This window comes from Phyllobates terribilis, unplaced genomic scaffold (assembly GCF_046119375.1).
Source record: "Phyllobates terribilis strain yellow unplaced genomic scaffold, ASM4611937v1 Scaffold_10__3_contigs__length_209671492, whole genome shotgun sequence".
In the NCBI taxonomy this organism is placed as follows: domain Eukaryota; kingdom Metazoa; phylum Chordata; class Amphibia; order Anura; family Dendrobatidae; genus Phyllobates; species Phyllobates terribilis.
This window is the reverse complement of record NW_027362770.1, coordinates 143651658-143675475: the sequence shown is the minus strand read 5'-3', so window position 1 is coordinate 143675475 and position 23818 is coordinate 143651658. Positions and strand designations below refer to the sequence as shown.

Sequence of the window (23818 nt, the reverse complement as noted above, 5' to 3'; positions counted from 1 at the left end):
CGGGTGTTTACTGAACACTCTCTCGTACTCCTGAACCACCCGATAGACTCCTTGTTTCTGGTGTGCGGGAGTGGAGTCAGTACCCAGATGTAGTTGCTGACACCAGTCCTCCATGTTTTTCTTAGAGCCGTTACCTTCCTCCGGGTGAGATGGAGGCAAGGGTTCCACAGATTGTATAGAATTTTGGTTAATGGTATATAATTTGGCTAGCGTGGCATACCGGGGCAGGTACACTTCCCTCTCCCCGATATTTATTATGCGAACGGGCACCCTCCCATGGCGTACATCAACCACTCCCCGTGCTGTCAAAATGGTGGGCCTACTGTCCGAGTAAACTGGTTCTACCATTGCCTGGTAATCTCTACCTCTCAGACCAATAGCTGCCCGGCACCAAATCATCATTTCACTTTTTGGGGGCATGGCAATAGGAAAAGGGTCACACATTCTTACGCTACCAATCTCACCGCCGGAGAGTTCCACCTGTTGCCGTCGCATCAGTGCCCGGATCTCTTTCTGGAGCACCCGCTGCTCGCCGGAGCTGGCGTTCTTGGCAACCTGCTGTAAAAGGAAAATCACCTCTGCAAGACAATTTTCAATTACATTAGTTCCTAGAGTTATTTTTGGGTGACTCTCATGTTTGTCAATATCTACAATGATCAGTCCCTGTGCTGCCAGTTCGACTCTACCGATTTTGATGGTCACCTCTTTAAATCCGATCTGTGGCACGGGCTGGCCATTGCTGGCGATGATACTCAAGTCGTCGTCAGGGTAGCGGGTAATATCCGAGTCATTCCAGTACTGCTTAAAGAGCACGTACGGGATGGTGGTGACCTGTGACCCGGTGTCCAGTAGGGCACTCATGGGAATGCCATCCAGTACCACAGGCAAGACTGGACGTCCTCCCACATATCTGTCGCGCCAGTTCGATGGGCCTGGTGATCTTTTTCCTGGGGGTTGGCCCTCTACCCCAGGTTGTGCCCGTTTAAAGAACAGTACCTTGCCATATGTCCGGGTTGATTGCAGCGGCGGCAGATGGGTCGTCCGTCCTCGCTGTATCGGTCACTGGGTCTTCCTCTGGCCGGTGGGGTCCTCCTTGGTCGACGCCACGGGATGTCCTCCGGTCCGGATGCCAGCTGGATCTTCCCTGGGGTGGAAGCCTGTAAAGACTGCACAGTTCGGGTTAGCGCAGCAACGCTCTTAGCTAGCTCTTGGACCTGATGGTGTAGGTCTGGAGCCGGGTCATTGTCCAAAGCCTGCGCATAAGCTCCCACAGGCCCTGCCGACAAGGGCGCCACCTCCTGGTGGTAAGTGATAGCAGGGCGCCTGTGGGTCACAACGCCACCCGGTGCCGGTTCTCGGAGCACCCGGATGGCTCTGTCCTTGAACTGTGCAAAGCCCAGATGGGGATCCTGTAAGGCCATTGCCCGCAACTGGGTTCGGTGGGTATTACAATACAGTCCCTCTATAAACTGTTCGGTCAACAGCCTGTCCTCGTTTCCCACTCCATCAGGGTCGGTCTGCTTAATGGCCCTCAGGGCCTCTTGTAGGTTTAGTGCATAGTCCCTTATACTCTCATGCGCTCGCTGCTTGCACCCGTAGAATCTAAGCTTAATCTCGGCTGAGGTGCGGGTATCAAAGGTGTCCTTCAGCCGGGTTAGTATCCCTGCGACAGTCTTCCTCCCAGGTGGCCAGGATTTTACTTCCCTTTTGGCTGCCCCGGTTAGTTGGGCCACCAGGATGCTCACTTTTTGCTCTTCTGTGAGGGGGTACACCTGGAAGAGGCTATCCAGCTTTTCTCTAAAGTCATGCAGGGTATGTGACTCCCCTGAGTACTGGGGTAGCCAAGCTGCTCCCGGGATATAGGGCATGGTGAAGGGCATAACTGCAGCAGCGGTAGCGCTGGCGGGGGTTGAGGCAGTGAAGCTCTCCTCCGTATCCGACATCTTCCTCCCCCCTAGTGGACCGTGGCCTACCTTGCGATGATCCTCTTCCGTAGGCCGCGGCTCCGCAGTGGATCGTCAGGGTTGAGGACCTTCCGTCGCGCTCCTGTGACGTCGGCGTCTGCTGGGCTCCTTCCAGGACCTTACGCAACGTCCGGACGTGAGGCGGGGCTTCAGTTCTCGCGCGCTTTCGTAGTCCACGCCCCTCTTCTTCCCGCGCGGCGTCCTCAAGATGGCGTCCAATGGCGGGAAAACTCCACGGATAGCGGGAAGAAGGCTGAAGATGGCGCCGGATGGCGGGAAACTTCACCGATGGCGGGAAGAAGGCTGAAGATGGCGCCGGATGGCGGGAATCTTCACCACAGGTAAGTTTGAAAAGTCTCTTTTTCAGGCACGCAGTACCCGGTGGTTGCGGGCACGAAATCCTGCCGACTACGCCAAAGTTGACGCGCCCCTGGGCCTGTGTCGCGCTGCGTTGCGCACGCGGGAGCTTACCCGGAGCCGGATCTGTTGAGGGTTGTAGTCTCGTGGCGGTGACCCGGTCCGTGCCCAGGGAGTCAAACTGGACGGCAGTCTATTAGCGGTAGATGTAGTACGACTACGCCACCCGTTGAATGCAGCTTATGGAGCTGCCGCTGCAGGACAGTCCGCTGAGGCCGGTGGATGGATGGTGCAGCGGGGATGGTATAACCCCCAACGGGAGGGGTATGGCCTCAGGGCAGCCGACGTGGATGATGGGGGTAGCAGGAACCACTCAGAGACGGTGCGGTGTAATTCAGGGTCTTTACTGGTAACAACGATAAACCCTCCCGGAGTACTTGCTAGTGAACGGGGCCTGGTCAGTCCATGAGCAGATGGGATCTCCCCTGGCCAGGCGGAGTTGTAGGCCTCCCAAACTGACTGTACTCTTCTGGCTACCTTGCTAGAAGCGGATATAAGTAGCCCACGTCCCTGAGTGTACCGTGTGGTGCTCACCCGTATGGCCGGTGACTCGGGGCCTTCTAATGGCTTCCGCTCCACGATGGCGGTGCTGGTCCCACGCGTGTGACCGTGCCTTCGGGTTTCTGGGCCTGAGGACCTGAAATCCCCTGCCGGTCGGCTTCTGCTGCTGGGTAAGAGTTAGTCCCCACAGCCTCGGACTCCGGGTCCGGTAAGAAATCTTCTCAGTCAGGGCGAGCTCTGCAGCTGCCAGCCCCTGACTTGTAGTAGTATTGCTCCCACTGAGCTTCTGCTGTTTCTTCCTATGCTGCTTCTCTGTCTCTACTCTCCTTGACTCCTAACCCTGCTTCAGCCCCGGGTTTATATAGGGGAAGTTCTTCCCCTCCCAAGACTGGGCAGGAGGTGTGGCATGCTTAGGATTCCTGACCAAAGGACCTCCCACCTGCTCTCAGACATAACATCTCTATCACTGTGGCAACCAGACCCCTGGGGTGTCACATATGCTTCTTTCTTCCTCCTTCAGAGATCCATAGGCCCAAAAAGTTCCAGTTTTGTTCAATCATTTTACAGGACAAAATCCCAAAACTTCTGTGGCTTATTTATATGGTTTTGAACATACTGGAGCCGATATTTTTTCTGCTTTAGGGTCACTAGATGTGCACATCTTAGAGTCTGGGCATGGAGAACTTAAGCGTTAAAAATACGCCTTTAGTGTTTGCTTCCACCAAGTTTTGCTGCAGGTCTTTTGCAGTCACTCGAGGGTTTTTAACCACCTGCCTCCTCAAGAAACTGGTGGAAGCTCGTGACAGCTTCCTCTTTCGGCCACGTTCAGGTAGTATAATCAGTGTTCCTGTGTGAACTCTGCTTCCAGCTGTTTCTCTAAGAATATCCAATGTTTTTATATCTTTACGTGTCTTTTTCCTTGTTTGTGCAATCTCTCTTCTTCACTTAACTTTCTGGAAAACTTTCATGACAACCCAAGAATATTAGTGACCTACAGGATAATTCCCATGAGGAATGAGCTAAAGCTACTCAGGAGCACTGCCAGAAGCTGGTGTGTGGCTATGCATCACATTTGCAGCAAGTTATAACAGCCAGAGGGACTCTACTAAGTACTAAAGACACTTGTCATGAGAATGATTCTGAGATTGCAGTAGTCAGTAAAAGTGTACTTTTGTGTTGAATTTCGAGAAACCACTTGTTATATTAGTTGTTTTGGGATATTTGCATTGTTCTTGTTTAATTGGTTTATTGTGAACAGCAGAAAATTGATAAATTTTACTAATAAAATGGAGGATGAATAATTTTGATTTCAACTGTATCTATAAGAAATATTCCTGCGCAGTGACATAACTCTTATCGGGTCTGTGGACTTGGACTGCAAAAGGGCTGGAAGGAGTGGCCTGCGGACCACATGTTGCGGCTGCCCTCCCCATCTCCATCCCGATTTTACCTGTGTCTTCATCCACGGCATGCAAATACCAATGCATGTAATGGTGGTGAAGGGAGCAGTCGGTTCTGTCTTCCACCATTCAGCCTATGCAACTGAGTATCTCAGTGCAGCAGGCGTGATGATGTAATTGTATTTTACTGTGGAGCCTCAGTGTGCAAAGACCGGAGCAGAGCGCCGAAGGAATGGGGCAAGACGAGTAGTGTGTTTTTTTTTGTCATTCACTTGTGGAGCCATCATTATGTGTTTGGGGGGAAAATGACCACAATATCTCCCGCCTGGGACCTCCAGGGCAAAGATATCTTGAAAGTTGGTGATCTCATAGACTTCTAAAAGACTTAGCACATCCCACAACCAGCCCCATATGAGCTCACCAAGGGGAGGTACGTGGGCATAACCTTGATATAATAAAAATCAGAGCTTAGGTTTTGGTCTTTTGTCAGTCCCTGAAGGTACAGCTTGCTGTGGTTCTCTCCGTTTTCCTAAGGAGTACCTCCCTCTGCTAAGCTCTGAGCCATTTCAGTAACACAGGTTTGGTAATTTTCTTTTGTTATTCCTTTTATTTCATATAATTTTATATACCAAATTATTTTGTCCCCATTTTGTGTCATCTTTGTATATTTTTTTTATAAACACTGCCAAACCTTTCCGGATGAAATATATAAAATGTAATAGCTCTTCTTGCTCTGTAAACCTAGTGGCAGCGATGGGATCTGTGCGACCTTCACCCGGCTGTTATCCATGACCAACTGGTGGCAGCGGTGAGATCTGCGCACAGTTACCCCTCTTATTAAATATTTAATCATATCATCCACTAAACCAAAAGTTTGGACACACCTTCTCATTTAAAGATTTTTCTGTATTTTCATGACTATGAAAATTGTACATTCACACTGAAGGCATCAAAACTATGAATTAACACATGTGGAATTATATAGTTAACAAAAAAGTGTGAAACAACTGAAAATATGTCTTATATTCTAGGTTCTTCAAATTAGCCACCTTTTGCTTTGATGACTGCTTTGAACACTCTTGGCATTCTCTTGATGAGCTTCAAGAGGTAGTCACCGGAAATGGTTTTCACTTCACAGGTGTGCCCTGTCAGGTTTAATAAGTGGGATTTCTTGCCTTATAAATGGGGTTGGGACCATCAGTTGTGTTGTGCAGAAGTCTGGTGGAAACACAGCTGATAGTCCTACTGAATAGACTGTTAGAATTTGTATTATGGCAAGAAAAAAGCAGCTAAGTAAAGAAAAACGAGTGGCCATCATTACTTTAAGAAATGAAGGTCAGTCAGTGCGAAAAATTGGGAAAACTTTGAAAGTGTCCCCAAGTGCAGTTGCAAAAACCATCAAGCACTACAAAGAAACTGGCTCACATGAGGACCGCCCCAGGAAAGGAAGACCAAGAGTCATCTCAGCTTCTGAGGATAAGTTTATCCGAGTCACCAGCCTCAGAAATCGCAGGTTAATAGCAGCTCAGATTAGAGACCAGGTCAATGCCACACAGAGTTCTAGCAGCAGACACATCTCTACAACAACTGTTAAGAGGAGACTTTGTGCAGCAGGCCTTCATGGTAAAATAGCTGCTAGGAAACCACTGCTAAGGACAGGCAACAAGCAGAAGAGACTTGTTTGGGCTAAAGAACACAAGGAATGGAAATCAGACCAGTGGAAATCTGTGCTTTGGTCTGATGAGTCCAAATTTGAGATCTTTGGTTCCAACCACCGTGTCTTTGTGCGATGCAGAAAAGGTGGACTCTACATGTCTGGTTCCCACCGTGAAGCATGGAGGAGGAGGTGTGATGGTGTGGGGGTGCTTTGCTGGTGACACTTTTGGGGATTTATTCAAAATTGAAGGCATACTGAACCAGCATGGCTACCACAGCATCTTGCAGCGGCATGCTATTCCATCTGGTTTGCGTTTAGTTGGACCATCATTTATTTTTCAACAGGACAATGACCCCAAACACACCTCCAGGCTGTGTAAGGGCTATTTGACCAAGAATGAGAGTGATGGGGTGCTACACCAGATGACCTGGCCTCCACAGTCACCAGACCTGAACCCAATCGAGATGGTTTGGGGTGAGCTGGACCGCAGAGTGAAGACAAAAGGGCCAACAAGTGCTAAGCATCTCTGGGAACTCCTTCAAGATTGTTGGAAGACCATTTCTGGTGAATACCTCTTGAAGCTCATCAAGAGAATGTCAAGAGTGTGCAAAGCAGTCATCAAAGCAAAAGGTGGCTACTTTGAAGAACCTAGAATATCAGACATATTTTCAGTTGTTTCACACTTTTTTGTTAAGTATATAATTCCACATGTGTTAATTCATAGTTTTGATGCCTTCAGTGTGAATGTACAATTTTCATAGTCATGAAAATACAGAAAAATCTTTAAATGAGAAGGTGTGTCCAAACTTTTGGTCTGTACTGTATATACACACTACTAGACAGCTTTGTGGGATTCAGGAAGGAAAATAAAGGCAAAGAAATCAAACCATAGATGTCAATAATGTGTCATAATGAGAAATGACAAAGGGAGAAAGTATTGAACACGCTTACTGAAATTTATTTACTACTTCGCACAAAAGCCTTTGTTGGTGATGACGGCTTCAAGATGCCTCCTGTATGGAGAAACTAGTCGCAGGCATTGCTCAGGTGTGATTTTGGCCCATTCTTCCACACAAACACTCTTCAAATCCTGAAGGTCCCGTGGGCTCCTTCTATGAACTCTGAGCTTTAGTTCCTTCCATAAATTTTCTCTTGGATTCAGGTCCGATGATCGGCTTGGCCATTCTAGCAGCTATATTTTCTTTCTATGAAACCAATTGAGAGTTTCCTTGGCTGTGTGTTTGGGATCATTAGATGGCACCAGATTTTTATCAAGAATGTCTCAGTACATTTGTTTATTCATCCTTCCTTCAATTATGTGAAGTTTGCCAGTGCTACACACGTGGTCAAAATTGTTGGTACCCCTCGTTTAATGAAAGAAAAACACACAATGGTCACAGAAATAACTTGAATCTGACAAAGTAGTAATAAATTAAAAATCTATGAAAATGAACAAATAAAAGTCAGACATTGCTTTTCTGCTTCCACAGAATTAAAAAAAAAATTAAACTCAAATAGGCCTGGACAGAAATGATGGTACCCCTGAAAATAATGTGACAAAAGAGACATGTTAAATCAAGTTGTGTCCACTAATTAGCATCACAGGTGTCTACAATCTAGTAATCAGTCAGTGGGCCTCTATAGTGGGCTACAGATACTCACTGTGCTGTTTGGCGACATGGTGTGTACCACACTCAACATGGACCAGGGGAAGCAAAGGAAAGAGTTGTCTCAGGAGATTAGAAAGAAAATTATAGACAAGGATGTTAAAGGTAAAGGTTATAAGACCATCTCCAAGCTGCTTGATGTTCCTGTGACTACAGTTGCACATATTATTCAGAAATTTAAGATGCATGGGACTGTAGCCAACCTCCCTGGACGTGGCCGCAGGAGGAAAATTGATAACAAATCAAAGAGACGGATAATACGAATGGTAACAAAAGAACCCAGGATAACTTCAAAAGAGATTAAAGGTGAACTTCAAGCTCAAAGAACATCAATCGCTGTTTGATCCAAAGTGGACTTCATGGGAGACGACCAAGGACAACGTCATTGTTGAAAAAAAATCATAAAAAAGCCAGACTGGAATTTGCCAAACTACATGTTGACAAGCCACAAAGCTTCTGGGAGAATGTCCTATGGACAGATGAGACAAAAATGGAAGTTTTTGGCAAGGCACATCAGCTCTATGTTCACAGATGGAAAAATGAAGCATATTAAGAAAAGAACACTGTCCCTACTGTGAAACATGGAGGAAGCCCTGTTATGTTCTGGGGCTGCTTTGCTGCATCAGGCACAGGGTGTCTTGAATCTGTGCAGGTTACAATGAAATCTCAAGACTATCAAGGGATTCTAGAGAGAAATATGCTGCTCAGTGTCAGAAAGCTTGGTCTCAGTCACAAGTTATGGGTCTTGCAACAGGACAATGACCCAAAACACACAGCTAAAAACACCCAAGAATGGCTAAGAGGATAACATTTGGACTATTCTGAAGTGGCCTTCTATGATCCCTGGTCTAAATCCTATGGAGCATCTTTGGAAAGAGCTGAAACATGCCATCTGGAAAAGGCAACCTTCAAACACGAGACAACTGGAGCAGTTTGCTCATGAGGAGTGAGCCAAAATTCCCTTTCGAGAGGTGCAGAAGTCTCATTGACAGTTACAGGAATCTTTTGATTGCAGTGATTGCCTCAAAAGGTTGTTCAACAAAATATTAAGTTAAGAAGAGTACCATCATTTCTGTGCAGGCCTATTTCATGAGTTTAATTTTTTTAAATTCTGTGGAAGTAGGGTTGAAAAGCAATGTCTGACTTTCATTTGTTCATTTTCATAGATTTTTAATTTATTATTTTTTGTCAGATTCAAGTTATTTCTGTGACCATTGTGGGTTTTTCTTTCATTAAACGAGGGGTACCAACAATTTTGACCACGTGTATATACACTGAAAAACAGCCCCACACCATGATGATCCCTCCTCCAAACTTCACTGTTGGTATGGTGTTTTTGGGGTGATATGCAGTGCCTTTTGGCCTCCAAACATGGTGTATTATGGCATCCAAAGAGTTTAATTTTGGTCTCAATAGACCAGACTATATTCTCCCAATATTTCACAGGCTTGTCTAAATGTTGTTGAGCAAACTTTAAACGCGCTTTAACATGCTTTTTGTTCAGCAATGGAGTCTTGTGTGGTGAGCATGTATACAGGCCATGGAGGTTGAGTGCATTACTTATAGTTTTTTATGAAACAATTGTACCTACTTATTCCAGGTCTTTCTGTAGCTCTCCACAGGTGGTCGTGGGCTCTTGGACAACTCTTGTGATAATTCTTTTCACTCCTCTGTCTGAAATCTTCTGGGGAGCACCTGCTCGTGACCGGTTTATGGTGAAATGATGTTCTTTCCACTTTTGGATTATGGTCCCAATAGTGCTTACTGTACCTTTCAGTAATTTAGAAATTCTCCTGTAACCAATGGCATCAATATGCTTTGCAACATTAAGGTTGCGAAGGTCTTGAGACAGTTCACTGGTTGTTCCCATCATGAGATGTTTCTTGTGTGACACCTCGGTAATGAGACATCTTTTTCATAGGCCATCAGATGAACCAGCTGATATTATTTTTCACCAAGTGGCAGGATTGCTTTCTAATTACTGACAGATTTCAGCTAAGAAAGAGGTGAGAAACAGAAAACATACAGCCAATATCATTAAGAACTATCTTCAGTGTAAAGAAGAACAAGGAGTCCTGGAAGTGATGATATGGCCCCACAAAGCACCGATCTCAACATCATCCAGTCTGTCTGGGATTACACGAACGACAGAAAGATTTGCACAAGCGACATCCACAAAAGATCTGTGGTTAGTTCTCCAAGATGTTTAGAACAACCTCCCTGCCTTATGCTGTTTTGAAGATAAAGGTCGGTCACACCAAATATTGATGTGATTTAAATTTCTCTTTTGCTCATTCACTTTGCATTTTGCTAGTTGATAAAAAAAATAAACTATTAACACTTCTATTTTTCAAATCATTTTTATTACTTTTTAGCATTTTTTCCAAACTTATAAAAATTCTAAATCCATCTTAGGGTCACTTTAACACTGCAAGGGTCTAAATTAGTAAAAATGTCATCAATAACTAAAAATAAATGACTGTGGCAGTCAAAAAAATGTATAAGGTACATCTTTAGCTACAGGAGATCAAAGGGTGGTCTGCATGTGGGGTAAAAATCCATGGCTTCGTGTGACGTCCAAGGTCAACTGGCCTCGTTGGCTTTCCATTCTCCTAACTCCTCGCAATGAATCTTCAAGCACTTAACAATACATAATTATTGAACCTCCAATCTACCAGTCGGAAATGGAGGCATGGAGTGGTGTAGGCATTCAAATGAAATGGTGAAAGCTCTTAATTAAAAAGAATAAATCACAGGATAACATTTCAATCTGAGTGGAAGACATGGAAGGCAGCGACATGAATAACTGAATGGTGAGATGGTCATAGGAACAGGGTGATTTTTTTTCTATTTAATGGCCGTCTTTGAGATCAGAATAATTACAGGGAAGGGTCAGAAGAAGACGTGGGGTGTGAAACTGGTGTTAATTTATTTATAGGCAACTGAAATGTAGATGCCATGAATTAAGTTTAGGGAATTTCTCAGCATCTTAGAGTTTCCATATACTTTATATTCAGTTAAAGGGATTTTCCAGCCCAGATAGTTTTTAAAAAGCATAAAGCAAGCTCTAAAAAATAAAAGGTACTCAACTTACCTATCCCTGCCGCTCTAACGCTGCCGTGTAGTTCCTCTTTTGGCTAGAATGCGACTCACTATCCACTTGAAGTAATAAAAGCCAAAAATCTAGCTTGTCCAAGTCTCTGTTCACATTTGTGCTTTGGCCTCTGTCACAGATTCCGTTAAATTTGACAGTAAATGATAAATCTGAACACAGCCTAAAAAAACAACCTAGCCCTTATCACTAGAACAATTAATTATGTTAAGAAGATCCTCAACATGATGGAAGGAGACCATCAAAGAAATCTTGAAAATGTCTGCATCCCTGTGGTTCCTCCTCAAGTAGGAATTAGACTGACTTTCAATTTGAAGCAGAAAAATAAAAAAATATAGTTTGTATCATACTTGCGTTGTGACCTGATTCCATCAAATTGGACACGTGAACACGGCCTAAAACACAGCATAGACTTTATTACTAGAACACTCAATTATGTTAAGAAGACATGATGGCATTGCAGCCTCAGTCACAGATTCCTTGAGATTTGACTGTATTGCTACTTGTGAACACAGCCTAAAGCACAATCTAGATCTTATCAAAGAACACTCCCACAAAAGGATAAAAGGAGGCCATCTAAGAATTCTTGAAAATGTCTGCTTCTAATACTGCCTTGTGGCTCCACCTCTGGTCGGAATTAGACAGACTTTCATCTAGAAACATAATAAAAGATATAACCTGTATCGTATTTGCGTGGTGGCCTCTGTCACAGATTCCGTCAGATTTTATAGTATCAAACACAGCCTAAAACACAGCCTAACCCTTATCACTGAAATACACAATTATGTTAAGAAGACCAGAAACATGATGGCATTGTGGCCCCTGGCACAGATTCCATCAGATTTGGCAATATCGCTACATGTGAACACAGCCTTGACCTTATCACTGGAACACATAATAATGTTAAAAGATCAGCAACATGAAGGATGGAGACCATCATAGAAATCATGAAGATATCACTGAGACACCTAAAGGCTAGACAGATCACTCTTCAGGAATATTAGAAATATAGGGTCCATACAATACCAAGATATGCCACTGATTTAATGCAAAGTTGGATTTTAGGGTAGAATATCCCTATAGAGATGCATTATCAATGGAAGATATAATCATGTTAAGAAGACCGGCAACATGATGGCATTGACAGTATTGTTACATGTGAACATAGCCATAAACACAGCCTAGACCTTATCACTGGAACACATAATTATTTTAAGAAGACCAGCAACATGATGGCATTGACACTATCGCTACATGTGAACACAGTCTAAAAACACAGCCTAAACCTTATCACTGGAACACATAATTATGTTAAGAAGATCAGCAACAAGATGGAAGGAGACCATCAAAGAAATCTTGAAAATGTCTGCTTCTTCTGCTTCTAACAACACCCTGTGGTTCCTCCTCTGGTTAGAGTAAAACTGACTATCAACTTGAAGCTTAAAAAGAAAAGATATAGCTTATATCATATTTGTGTTGTGGCCTCCATCACAAATTTTCATCAGATTCAACAGTATCACTACATGTGAACACAGCCTAAAACACAACCTAGACCTTATCACTGGAACACATGTTAAGGAGACCAACAACATGATGACACTACGGATTCTGTCAGATTTGACAATATCGCTGAATGTGAACACAGCCTTAACACAGCCTAAATCTTATCAATGGAACACCTAATTATGTTAAGAATATCAGCAACATGATGGATGGAGACCATCATAGAAATCATGAAGATATCAGTGAGACATCTAAAGTCTCAATAAGTAATTTTTCAGGAAATGTTAGAAATATAGGGTTCATACTATACCAAGATATGCCACTGATTTTGTGCAAACTTTGATTTCGAGGGAGAATACCCTATAGAGGGGCCAATATGAGATATAGAACCTAAGCATGTTACATTTATGGGTATCCAGATGCATGTATGTATTTTTTCTTCATGGAAGTCAATAGAAAAATCTCATTCACACGCAATATCCATACACGTCAATGAAACATTTCAGATAAGTCACATCGCACATCGTGGGCAATAAGGTGAATTACATACTTTCTGCAATTCAATGCCGGCCTATAAGCACATCAATGAGTCTTAGAATGAGCTGTCTAGGGCTAGAATAATTATTGGTGTATAATTACTTATAGCAGCGCCAAACAATGCACGTAAACACAGCACATATAGTGGTTTATTTTTATTTTTCACCTCTAGAGGGCGCTAGTGCCTCACATAAAAGCTGCTTGTTGTAGTAAGTATTTTCCATGTATGCATATCTACCTTTATTTTCTATCCTGGTCACATACAGTGATTCACTATGAGAAGCTCTAGTAGCTCCCTGTATTACAGAAATATTGGTCTCAGAAAAATGTAATAAGGATCCAAATGCCTGTCAGAGTCGGTTACCACCAAACAAATAGGTCTCTGCTGGAAATGAGCAATGCATTCCACTAATAGGACATATATCTGTATGGCTATAGTGTTCCTCCAAACATCAAGATCGAATCTCCTTTATTTGCCTAAACAGAAGGTGCAAGTCAACCAACATTTTTACTCTTCCCCCTTTCCCTCTACATACATTACATTTTCAACATATCCCACTAAAATTGCTTGAACAGGTCAACAGATATCATCTCGCCTAACGCTGGCCAAAGACTATGGGTGACCCTCAACTTCTGCTTATCTTTTCATTGAAAACTTCTCGCTTATATGAAAAAGAATGAAGGCAGATGGAAAAGTCCTGTCGTTGTTGGCTTATTTTCCAGAGTTTATTCCATATCCCCTAGATTTTGCATCATTAAAGGGACTTGTCTTTTTCCAAAAATATGTATTTTATTTTGCCTGATGTAAATGCCACTGTTGTCCTGAATCCGGCTTTATTTTTCTTTTGTTCCTGCGCCCCTCCGTTCCTGAGATATGGCCCCCTCTTCCTTGCATTTAAATCTAGTCTTGTTGGTCAAGGGGGGAGTGGTCCACAAGAATACGCCCACAAAGAAAGATTGAGGACTCCGCCCACTCGTGGCTAGACTAACAACACTAGATTTATATACAGAGAAGAATGGGCCTTATCTCAGGAACGGAGAGGAGCAGGAACAAAAGAAAAACCATGCCGGATTCAGGAGAACAGCGGCATTCATCGCAGTTACAAAAATTACATATTTAAGACAGCTAGTATTGTTTGTTTAGTCTGGAACATAACCATTTGGCAAAGGTGCTGTCTGCCCCATTGCCATCTCCCAGTCTTTCAAAAATTATAGCACAATGTTAGCTTAGCTTGGGATCACCAAAACTGAATTTTCATTTAGGAAGAGAACAGGGTCTCCATCGCCACCTATTGGAAGAAGCAATCCTATAAGGCAATATCAACCCTACAAATACCCTTGCCACATGACTTAGCATATAAAGCCCAAAAAAAAATCTGAAGCGGTTTCAGGTTTCTTGCCCCTCATCAGTGCAAAGTGGCTGGCTGGGTGTGGGGCTTTTAACCGGATTCTAATGAGTGAAATTTCCCAAAACTGGTGTAGGGAGGCTTATAGGCTATGTAATATTACTAGAGAAATTTGTAGAGAATGTATCTCTGACTGCAAAGGCACATTTCACTTTAAGAAAATCGAAAAGTAGGTTACCCAGTGCAGTGGAGAAAGATGACTAATGATTAGTGGGGTTGGGCGAGCTTTTATTTTCATGAGAAAGTCAAAGAGTTGGCCTGTAGGGTACTATATTCTCCGCTAGAAGCATGCCACCATTTTTTTCTTACAGCTTCCCTATGAATCTGAATGAGAAAACACATTGTGTGTCACTTTGTATGAACCCAAAGGTACGGTGTGAGCCTATAGATTTCTATATGAGCGATACTACACATTCATACAACGTGGATCTATAATATAGTCATGAACATGAGGCCTAAAGGACATTTGCAACCGTTATTTACCCCAAATTATATAGTATCACATATGGCTTTATTACATATTGTTATACAGGCACCTTTGGTATGTCGTTCTGAAAACTGATGGCAGTCACCAGGATTTAGTTGTTCCTTTCTATTTGGAAATTCATGGTATGCTTCTCTTCTGATAGGTAATGTGACTTTATGGTTAACCCCCCCCCCCCATTCAAAGAATTACATGGCTTTATGTTCTCTCAAGGGGGTCACCATCTCAGTCAATAGGAATTCGAGCATGATGCAATTTCATGGACTGTACCGCTTAAGCTCTCCATGGACAAGAGGGTGCTTGGGAACAGAAACTCATATCAAACATAATGATGATGACTACACAGTGCCCTCACAAAGTTATAATTAAGGAGATCACAGTTCAGCCTTCCTGACTTTATACTTACCATCCATTAGTTTATTTAGGAGAATATAGAGGGAATAATTATCCCAGCAGAAAGAGATGACACTGGCTCTAACTGGCCATGTGAAGCTGTGCTGATACAACATGGGATTTATAGCACAGCATAGTGGGATACTAACATGTAGGATGAAAGCTAGGAATCAGATGTTGAAGGAAAGAAAACAAGATGCTGAATTACATGGAAGTGGACTGTTTAGTGAAATGCAAAGTGTGATAGGCAATCAGACGGGGGTTCATTCATAGAAGAAAATACAAAGTTGGAGTGAGTCTTTAAATTAGGGGACTATTTCCAGGACCAATATTGTAGCCTCCCAATAAGTTCTAACTATGTGAGATTATAAATAATTATGCTTGTCTCAAACATCTCTTTAAATTTCCTTACATCACCTTAGTTAGTATAATAACCGGATTAGAACATAAAAAATAGTATCGTACAGTGATCGGGTCTCTTCTTACTCACCGTAGGTGGTGGAACGGTTCGGCCTTAACATAGGGTGTTTCAAGGGATGCTGGGAACACAGCTCCTTCTGCACCTGTAGTAAAAAAGAAATATAGAGCAGGTTTGAGAATGGATTTCTAACTTACCCTAAACTTTTTAACGACTGTCGTAAGGAAAAGCATATGGAATGTGGACTATGCCGGTCGCTAGGTTTGGTAAGTCTTAACAGAATAGACAGAAGCAGTCTTACAACAGTCTTATGTTAACTTTTCTCCACAGAGACCCACAAACTTAGTGGATACATTCTGAATGAGGCACATAAGAATAATGGTTACACATCCAGAGAGGTACCCAAGACTGTCAAGTACTCGTGAAGAGGTACAACATTTCACCAGTTTGCTGCCAGTTTATTTCCAGTTCAGCTGTTTCTATTGCTTTCTTTCAGGTCTTATTCTCTCTAACATATGGGGAAAATCACTTTTCCGACCCACAAGCTTCACAATCACAATGCGGGAAGACTCGTTTCTCCTGCCAGAACTCATTACACTGGAACCCTTCTGATCCAACCAGTTTATCCCTAATACGACTATTAGTTATCAGTCACTATTTGTAATCAGCTTAGGGTTCCTTTTTGGGATATTATTTTGCAGTCTCTGGCACTCAGAAGGAAGAATTCAAGAACAAAGGGTCAAATCACAAAGTTCCCAGCATGCCAAAAGTGTCCCTATATTGCCCATGTATAACACACATCAGATGTTGTGTCCTACACTGGGTCTATTCTCTCTTGAGGATCTGCTAAAAAAATCTCCAATTGTATGGCATCAAGGCCAATTCTCCCAGGCACCATGTTACATACCACCCAGAGAACACTCTGACCATGGATCAAAGAGGAACCTGCCAGGGAATCTGGACATGCAGGTCTTTCAAATTTAAATCCAATGAACCTTAATATCCTCTATCTGTTGCTGCATTCCTGTGTAATTAGCATTTTCATTCATATGCAAATGAGATATTAACTTTGGGTGTGACAGGGCAGTTTACCTTGATACCCCACCCAGCACTAGCCTCTTTAGCTTAATTAATAGCTCACTGATGTGATGAGCAAGGCAAGGAAATCAGACAACAAGCTGTCAATCAAGGTTAAGAGGCTGGTGCTAGGTGGGGAAACAACCTAAAGAGGCAGTGGCTTGTTAAGTGCTCTATCACACCCAGGGCATATGAATGAAACTGCTAATTACTCAGGAATGCAGCAACAGATAGAAGACATAAAGGTGTCAATGGACGTACATGTCCAAGACCTGCATGTCCATTTGGTGGGGTTGATCTTAATGACAGATTCCCTTTAAAGTTGCCATGTATGGTTCTGCCTAGGGCCTGAAAAAACGATACAGCGAATATCTAAAAAGCTCTACTGTCTGCCAAGCACCAAGGATATTAAATGTTTGTCATGGCGTTCCAAACTCTGCATGTTCTGCAAAGTAAAATTAAATGTCTATGGGTCAATGGATAGCTACGATGTTCGGTGGCACGCTTGTAGATTTTTTTATTAGGTGATGACTATGGTCTAACCAGACACAAAGTAAAGTGATAATCAGAAATCCTGCCCCCTATCTTGGCCCCCTTTAAAATCTATACAATTTTTTCTCGTTCTGATCCAGTTTTTGCCCTATAATCGCCCATTTTTGGTAGTATCGCGGTGTAACTCAAGTGTTAACCCAGTCTACGCTCTTCACTTTCATGCACTCGCTTGCTGAACACTTCTTGACCTCCCTCATCTTCAAAGTAAAACCTGCATCTATTAATGCAGTAGGGTTCTCCGAGTCCGGCTCATTTCTGACTCCCTGCCTAGCACATTGACTTAATGACGGGAATATATATTTTTTAATATTTTTTCCTCCAACTTTCTATCTACTGATAAGGATTGCACCAGGTGCTGCCCCCATTTTAACAAGATGGGCTTGAGTCTTTTCTTAACCTCATTGACTTTGAGATAACAGTAATTGTATAGAAGATAGATTGTCATTGCCTTGTATTGGATTGTTTATTCTATACAAGTGTCTAGTGTCTCCATTCTTCCCCACAGATTGGAAACCCTCTGGGGCATGACTCCCCTATCTACCGATTTTACAGCTTAACACTTTCATGGCAGGAGAGGTCAACGAGATGCCAACGACTATTCATACCCGTAGACTTTACGTAGACGTACAGCTAGAGAAATAAGGAAAATCATGCAAAACGGTGACAATTCTTTCACCTTCGACCCTTCATTAATTACTTTAATCACCAATTATGTCAATTTATGGAAAACAGCCTGATCAATTGCAGTCAAATAGTGAAATTCTCCTCCTGTTCTATGTTCCACGACTCCCCAGGGTCAACGGGGAAGGAGATCAGAAGAAGAATGAAGAGACAACAAAAACTGTTAGGGTTTGTTCACACCATGTTTATTGTAAGCTCCTACATCTGTACCCCCCACCCGCAAGGGTGCTGCAATTCTCCGGTTCAAAATACTGATAGGGAAAAAAAGGCCACACTAGGTGAGCGGAGTGCAGGGTGCTAGATAGGAAGATGCTTGTGATGATACATAGTAAAATCTTAATAAGCCAGATGTTTAGATTTGTTAATCCAAGAGAAATACCCTATTATCTTTGTGTATTTGTTTCTGGTCAATAAGAACAGACCAGTATTTGTATAACCATGATTGTTATCTCCTCTTGGGGTTGGAAACAATGTTGTTTGCTAATATGCTAATTGTACTAAAAGCCAGATGAATGTTGATTTAAAGAGCCCACTGTATACCAACTATGTAAATTTATTATCTCAAACAATGAGAGCTGAGCCATTTGAGGCTGCCCTCCAAAAACCCCTTGTGTATTTAAAAAGAGATGTGCTTTTGTAGCAGTCAGTCTTGGGATAGAGATTCAGAAAGACTTTACAAGGAGAATGAGAGACATCCTTCAGGACAGTAGATGGTTTGCATGGCGGTTTTATCCAAAGAGACACAGATTTGTATTCTACATGATTCTAGTCTAAGAGTATTGGCTCTGACTGGAAAGTTACAGATTTGTTCCATTAAACCATCAGAGAAACCATGGATACTTTTGGGGAGACCAGGAGAAGACGAAGAAGTCACCTGACCCCATGGATATGTTGTTTTGGGGTTGCTAGGGGGGACCCACCGTTCACCTAGAACCCATGGAGACATTTGGAGTTGCCAGGAGGGACCCAACGGTCACCTGGCCCCATGGAAACTCTCAGTGAGGCCAGGTTGGGACCCTCAGGTCTCCTGGCCTAGTACATCGACAGACTGCTAGCTTCCTAAGCTTGACGCTACCTTCTCTCTGTGGGGGCCCGCCAGAAGTGGGGGGCCACTGGTTGAGGTAGTTGGCCCTGGAAGTCCCAAAGCCGCAGCTGTTCTATCCCAGGCAGGCAGAGAAGGAAGGTTGAGACTGTGTAATGTTGTACCATCTTGGGTATTTGCTGGGACTGTTCTGTGTGTTTATTGTCCACTTTGTGGTTAAATAAAGTATTGCCACGCTGTTTTACCCTCACCCTGTGTTGTCTGAGTAGTGTTACGCCTACGGAAGACCCCGGGTCTTCATAACGCTCATGGCTTCCTGTGGAGTCGCTGATATCTTCAATTGCCTCCGCATCTTTATAACCCTTGAATATGGCACGAGCATTGCAGTAGGCCATAATCCACTCTCTGCCTATCGTCTTCACGTATATTTTTTTATATCCAGGGGGTATATGTTTTTATATGCAAAAAAGAGAAAAAAATCGGCACCATTCATAACTCACATGACTTGAAAGGATAACAGCAAACACCTCGCGATTACACGGGAACTCCACCAAATGTAAGATTATCGTAAGACTTCAAAGAGAGCAAAGGTGGCACTGTCCATCCCATAACAATGTATTTTATTGCAAAATCATTAAAAATGGATGCAGGAGAATACAGGTGCAAGAGACGGACGTTTAATAAAAAAAAATGGTGCTTCAATGGGTCCAAATGGAGGCCCATGGGGCATCAAAACTAGAATCAATTGATACTCATCTACAGGACGACCCATTTAATACCATTGAAACTATTTACAGTCTTTTGGCATGAAAAGAAGATATGCACAAATTAAAAAAATTAAATGCTCATTAAAAAAAGCACTTTGACAAAATTCCTTTTTTTGCCTATACATTGCAGGATAGACTATTAAAGATAACGTAGAAGCTCTTGTGTACCCTAATGACCTCGTGTAGAGTTAATCTGCCATTTCTGGGTTGTGTGCCATCTCAATGCCTTCCTCTCTCCAATATGGTTCTCCTAATATTAACTACATTTCCCATGATGCCTCTGGATGAGAATATAGTGTCTAATCACTGAAATAGTTCTTCTCTGAGTTCCATATGGCAGCCAATGATATATCAGTAACATAGAGCTGCTGTCCCTTGTCTGCTGAGCATCCTATGTGATTCAACTTTAATCTGTCTTCCCTGCCTCCTGCTTGTGATAGGTTATTCCCAGCTAGCTGTAAAAAGCAGAAGGCAAGGAAGACAGGATGATGATACATTTCATAGAATACACTGGATACTTTGCACACAGCACTCACAGATAACATACATTGGCAGATTATTAATGGTGAATAGAAATCAATTAGCTCCCACTACTGGTGATTGTAGACAGATAGAATGTTCCCCCAACCTGTCATTGAAATGTCAATGGTATCTGCATCTGCAGAACAATATGATATTCAAGAATGAACACTCATATTAAAGGGTTATTTCTAGCATTGTTAAGGTGGCACATGCAGTGGGTTATTATGGCAGCCGAGGGCAAGCTGAAGGCCCCTGTTGCTGCCATCTTGGTACTCCTGAGAAGCTTAGCCACAAGCTGAGCTTCATAGGAGACTGCAATTTTCACTATATACTGCAATATAGTTGTATTGCAGTACACAGAATAAGAGCTCAGATGATTGCAGGTTTAAGTCACCTAAGGGGACTAAAAAATAAAGTAAAAACATAAAAAAATGTTAAAAAAATTAAATCACATCCTTTGTCCTCCATTTCAAAATAAAGAAAAATAATATATTTGGTATTGCCGCATCCTTAAAAGTCTGGTCTATCAAAATATAAAATGAATTAACCTGTACGGTAAGAGAATAATAAAATCAAAAGGCCAGGCTTGTGTTTTTTTGATGATTTTAGATTACAAAAATGTAATAAGAAGCAATAAGAAGCAATCATAACCCCAAAGTGGTATCAATAAAATCATCATCTCACCACGCAAAAAAACAAGCTCAGATACAGCTCCATTGAAGGAAAAATAAAAAAGTTGTAAGTCTTGGAAAATGACAACACAAACGAACATTTTTTTTATTTTTTACAAAAGTATGAATTTTTTTCACCACTTAAATATATATAAAAAAATATGCAAGTTTGGTATTTCGTAATCATTCTGATCCAGAGAATCACGTTTCCAGGTCATTCTTATCATATAATGAACACTGTAAAGACAAAACCCAAAAAAACAAATGTCGGAATTGCACACTTTTTTTCCCACCATTTGATCACACTTGAATTTTTTTTTCCCTCTTTTGTAGTACATTATAAAGTAAAGTGAATGATGTCATTCAAAATTACAACTTGTCTTGCAAAAAAATAAGGCCTTGGAAAAATATAAAAGTTATGTCTCTTGGAAGAAGGAGAGGTAAAAATGGAAACGTTAAAAAAAAAAATTGGCTGCGAAGGCAAGGGGTTAAACACTTTAAAGGGAATCTGTCAGCAGGTTTTTGCTGTGTAAGAGCAGCATGATGTAGGGACAGAGACCCTGATTCCAGTGATGTGTCACTTACTGGTCTGTGTTTTGCTGTTTCAATAAAATCAGTGTTTTATCAGCAGGAGATTATCAATACAGGAGTAGGTGTCTCATGCTTCCTGATCTAACCACGCCCCCAGCAATGATTGGCAGCTTTCTGTCAATAAGTATACACAAAGCAGCCAATCAGTGATATGGGCGGGGTTATACACAGCTCAACATTCCGTGCTGCAGCAGAGAAAACTGTGATTGTATCACAACTGCTGCACCCAGTAAACTAAGTGATACATCGCTGGAATCAGGGTCTCAGCTCCTACATCATGCCAATGTCAGATTACATAGCAAAAATATGCTGACAGATTCCCTTTCATACACATTTATCTATTTAGCTTGACACAAGGAAGTCCCACCAAACATTTTATCCTGCTAATTATTATGTTTCTAACATTTCACATTCTTGAGACGTCTTTTAGTTTCTACGTAGCTGTGCTCATTCTGCACATCCTATATTACATAGGGCTTTATGCATCCAATATTGCATTGAGACGCACACCTGCAATCTCTTTCCTTAGAGATATGACCGCAGGCCTCCTTCACTGGGAAAGGTTACCTATTTTGCATGGAGCCTTTGTATTGCATTTTTTCAATAGCCTGGTACTGTGAAGTGGAACATATTGGCTCCTTATCGATAATGACGATAAAGGTCATCCCAGGTGTGTTTAATGGAGCAGTTCCTGTAAATGGCTGGACGTGCGCTGTTGTGTTGAATCATAATTTGCCCTTTGTTGGGACTTGGAAGTCATTTCTAGCATAAATCCCATCTAAATCTGTATTTAATCACTGAGATCAATTGAAATAATCAACTTCTAATGGTATCATCTCTCAAGCGCTTTTGTTTGAAGGTGCATGTACGCGGCAGTGCTTCTAAAACCCCATAAAAGAAAGAGAAATGAGTAGATAAAAAGTAAAATTGAGCCTCCAATCTATAAATACATCTGACAACCTGTTTTTCTGCGTTATTTTAGACTTTGCAGGTATTAGATGCTGGGTGTCAACCATTACAGTGTTCATGCATAGGGAACATGAATCGGGGGTGTGGGATTTGTTTCCAGAGCCAGGCCCTTCCCACCCGGCATCACACTTTCATCCTGGATGCAACCATAGCTGAACGCAATGATGGAACAGGGAGCCGTCAGCTCCCTCCTCCATCATTCTCCTTGTGCTTCTGACGTCTGAACGCGCAATGTGCAGAGCTTCCGACCACACGCCGCAGAGACCGGAGCAGTGGGGGAATGGGGAGAGGTTCATTTCTTTTTTTATTATCAATGAGTATATTTTGGGACCATTATACTATTTGGAGGGCTATGTGGGGGCCAGTATACTATTTGGAGGGGTATGTAAGAGCCATTATACTATTTAGAGGGGGGCTATGTGGGTCCATTATACAATTTGGAGAGCTAAGTTGGGGGCCAATATATTGTTTGGAGGGCTAGGTGGGGGGCCATTATACTGTTTGAGGGTTATGTGGGGGCCATTATACTGTGTGGATGGCTATGTGGGAACCATTATACTGTTTGGAGGGCTATGTTAGGGGACATTATATTGTTTGGAGGGCTATGTGGGGGCCATTATACTGTGTTGATGGCTATGTGGGAACCATTATACTGTTTGGAGGGCTATATTGGGGGCCATTATACTGTTTGGAGGGCTATGTTAGGGGACATTATACTGTTTGGAGAGCTATGTGGGAGGCCATTATACTGTGTGGATGGCAATGTGGGGGGCCATTATACTGTGTGGATGGCTATGTGGAGGCCATTATACTGTGTGGATGGCTATGTGGGGGTCATTATATTATTTGGAGGGCTATGTTGGGGGCCAATATACTATATGGAAGGCTATGTGGGGGCCATTATACAGTTTGGAAGGCTATGTGGAGGGCCATTATACTGTTTGGAGGGCTATGTTGGGGGCTATTATACTGTTTGGTGGGCTATGTTGGGGGCCATTATGTTGTTTGGAGGACTATGTGGGGGTCATTATACTATTTGGAGGGCTATGTGAGGGGCGTTATACTGTTTGGAGTGCTATGTGGGGACCATTATACTATTTGGAGGGTTATGTGGGGGCCATTATACTACTTGGAGGGCTATGTTGGGGGCCATTATACAGCTTGGAGGGCTATGTGGGTGGCCATTATACGGTATGAAGGGCTATTATAATGTTTGGAGGGCTAGTTGGGGCAATATATTGATTGTCGGGCTAGTGGGGGCCATTATACTGTTTAGAGCCATGTGGGTGACCATTATATTGTTTCGTGAGCTACTGGGGGCAATGTCTGTGGGCCAATATACAGAATGGAGAGATTACTTAGGATCCTTAGTATGGAGGGATGTGCGTAATTCTGTAATCATACTGTGTGTAGTGTTATGTAGTTGCCATTATACTTTATGGAGGGCCATTATTCCATGCAGGGGCCATCATATTATGTGGAGGGCT

General features: G+C 42.6%; 1 protein-coding gene across 3 annotated transcripts in view; it reads right to left on the bottom strand.

The window, feature by feature from the left end:
• The window catches only part of SGCD (sarcoglycan delta), a 1005043-nt gene that overhangs the window by 16313 nt on the left and 964912 nt on the right, over positions 1-23818 (bottom strand). For all 3 annotated transcript variants that reach the window (XM_073649870.1, XM_073649868.1, XM_073649871.1), the window contains one exon: positions 15532-15604. In XM_073649870.1, the coding sequence (XP_073505971.1) occupies positions 15532-15604 (73 nt within the window). The remainder of the gene's footprint in view (positions 1-15531; positions 15605-23818) is intronic.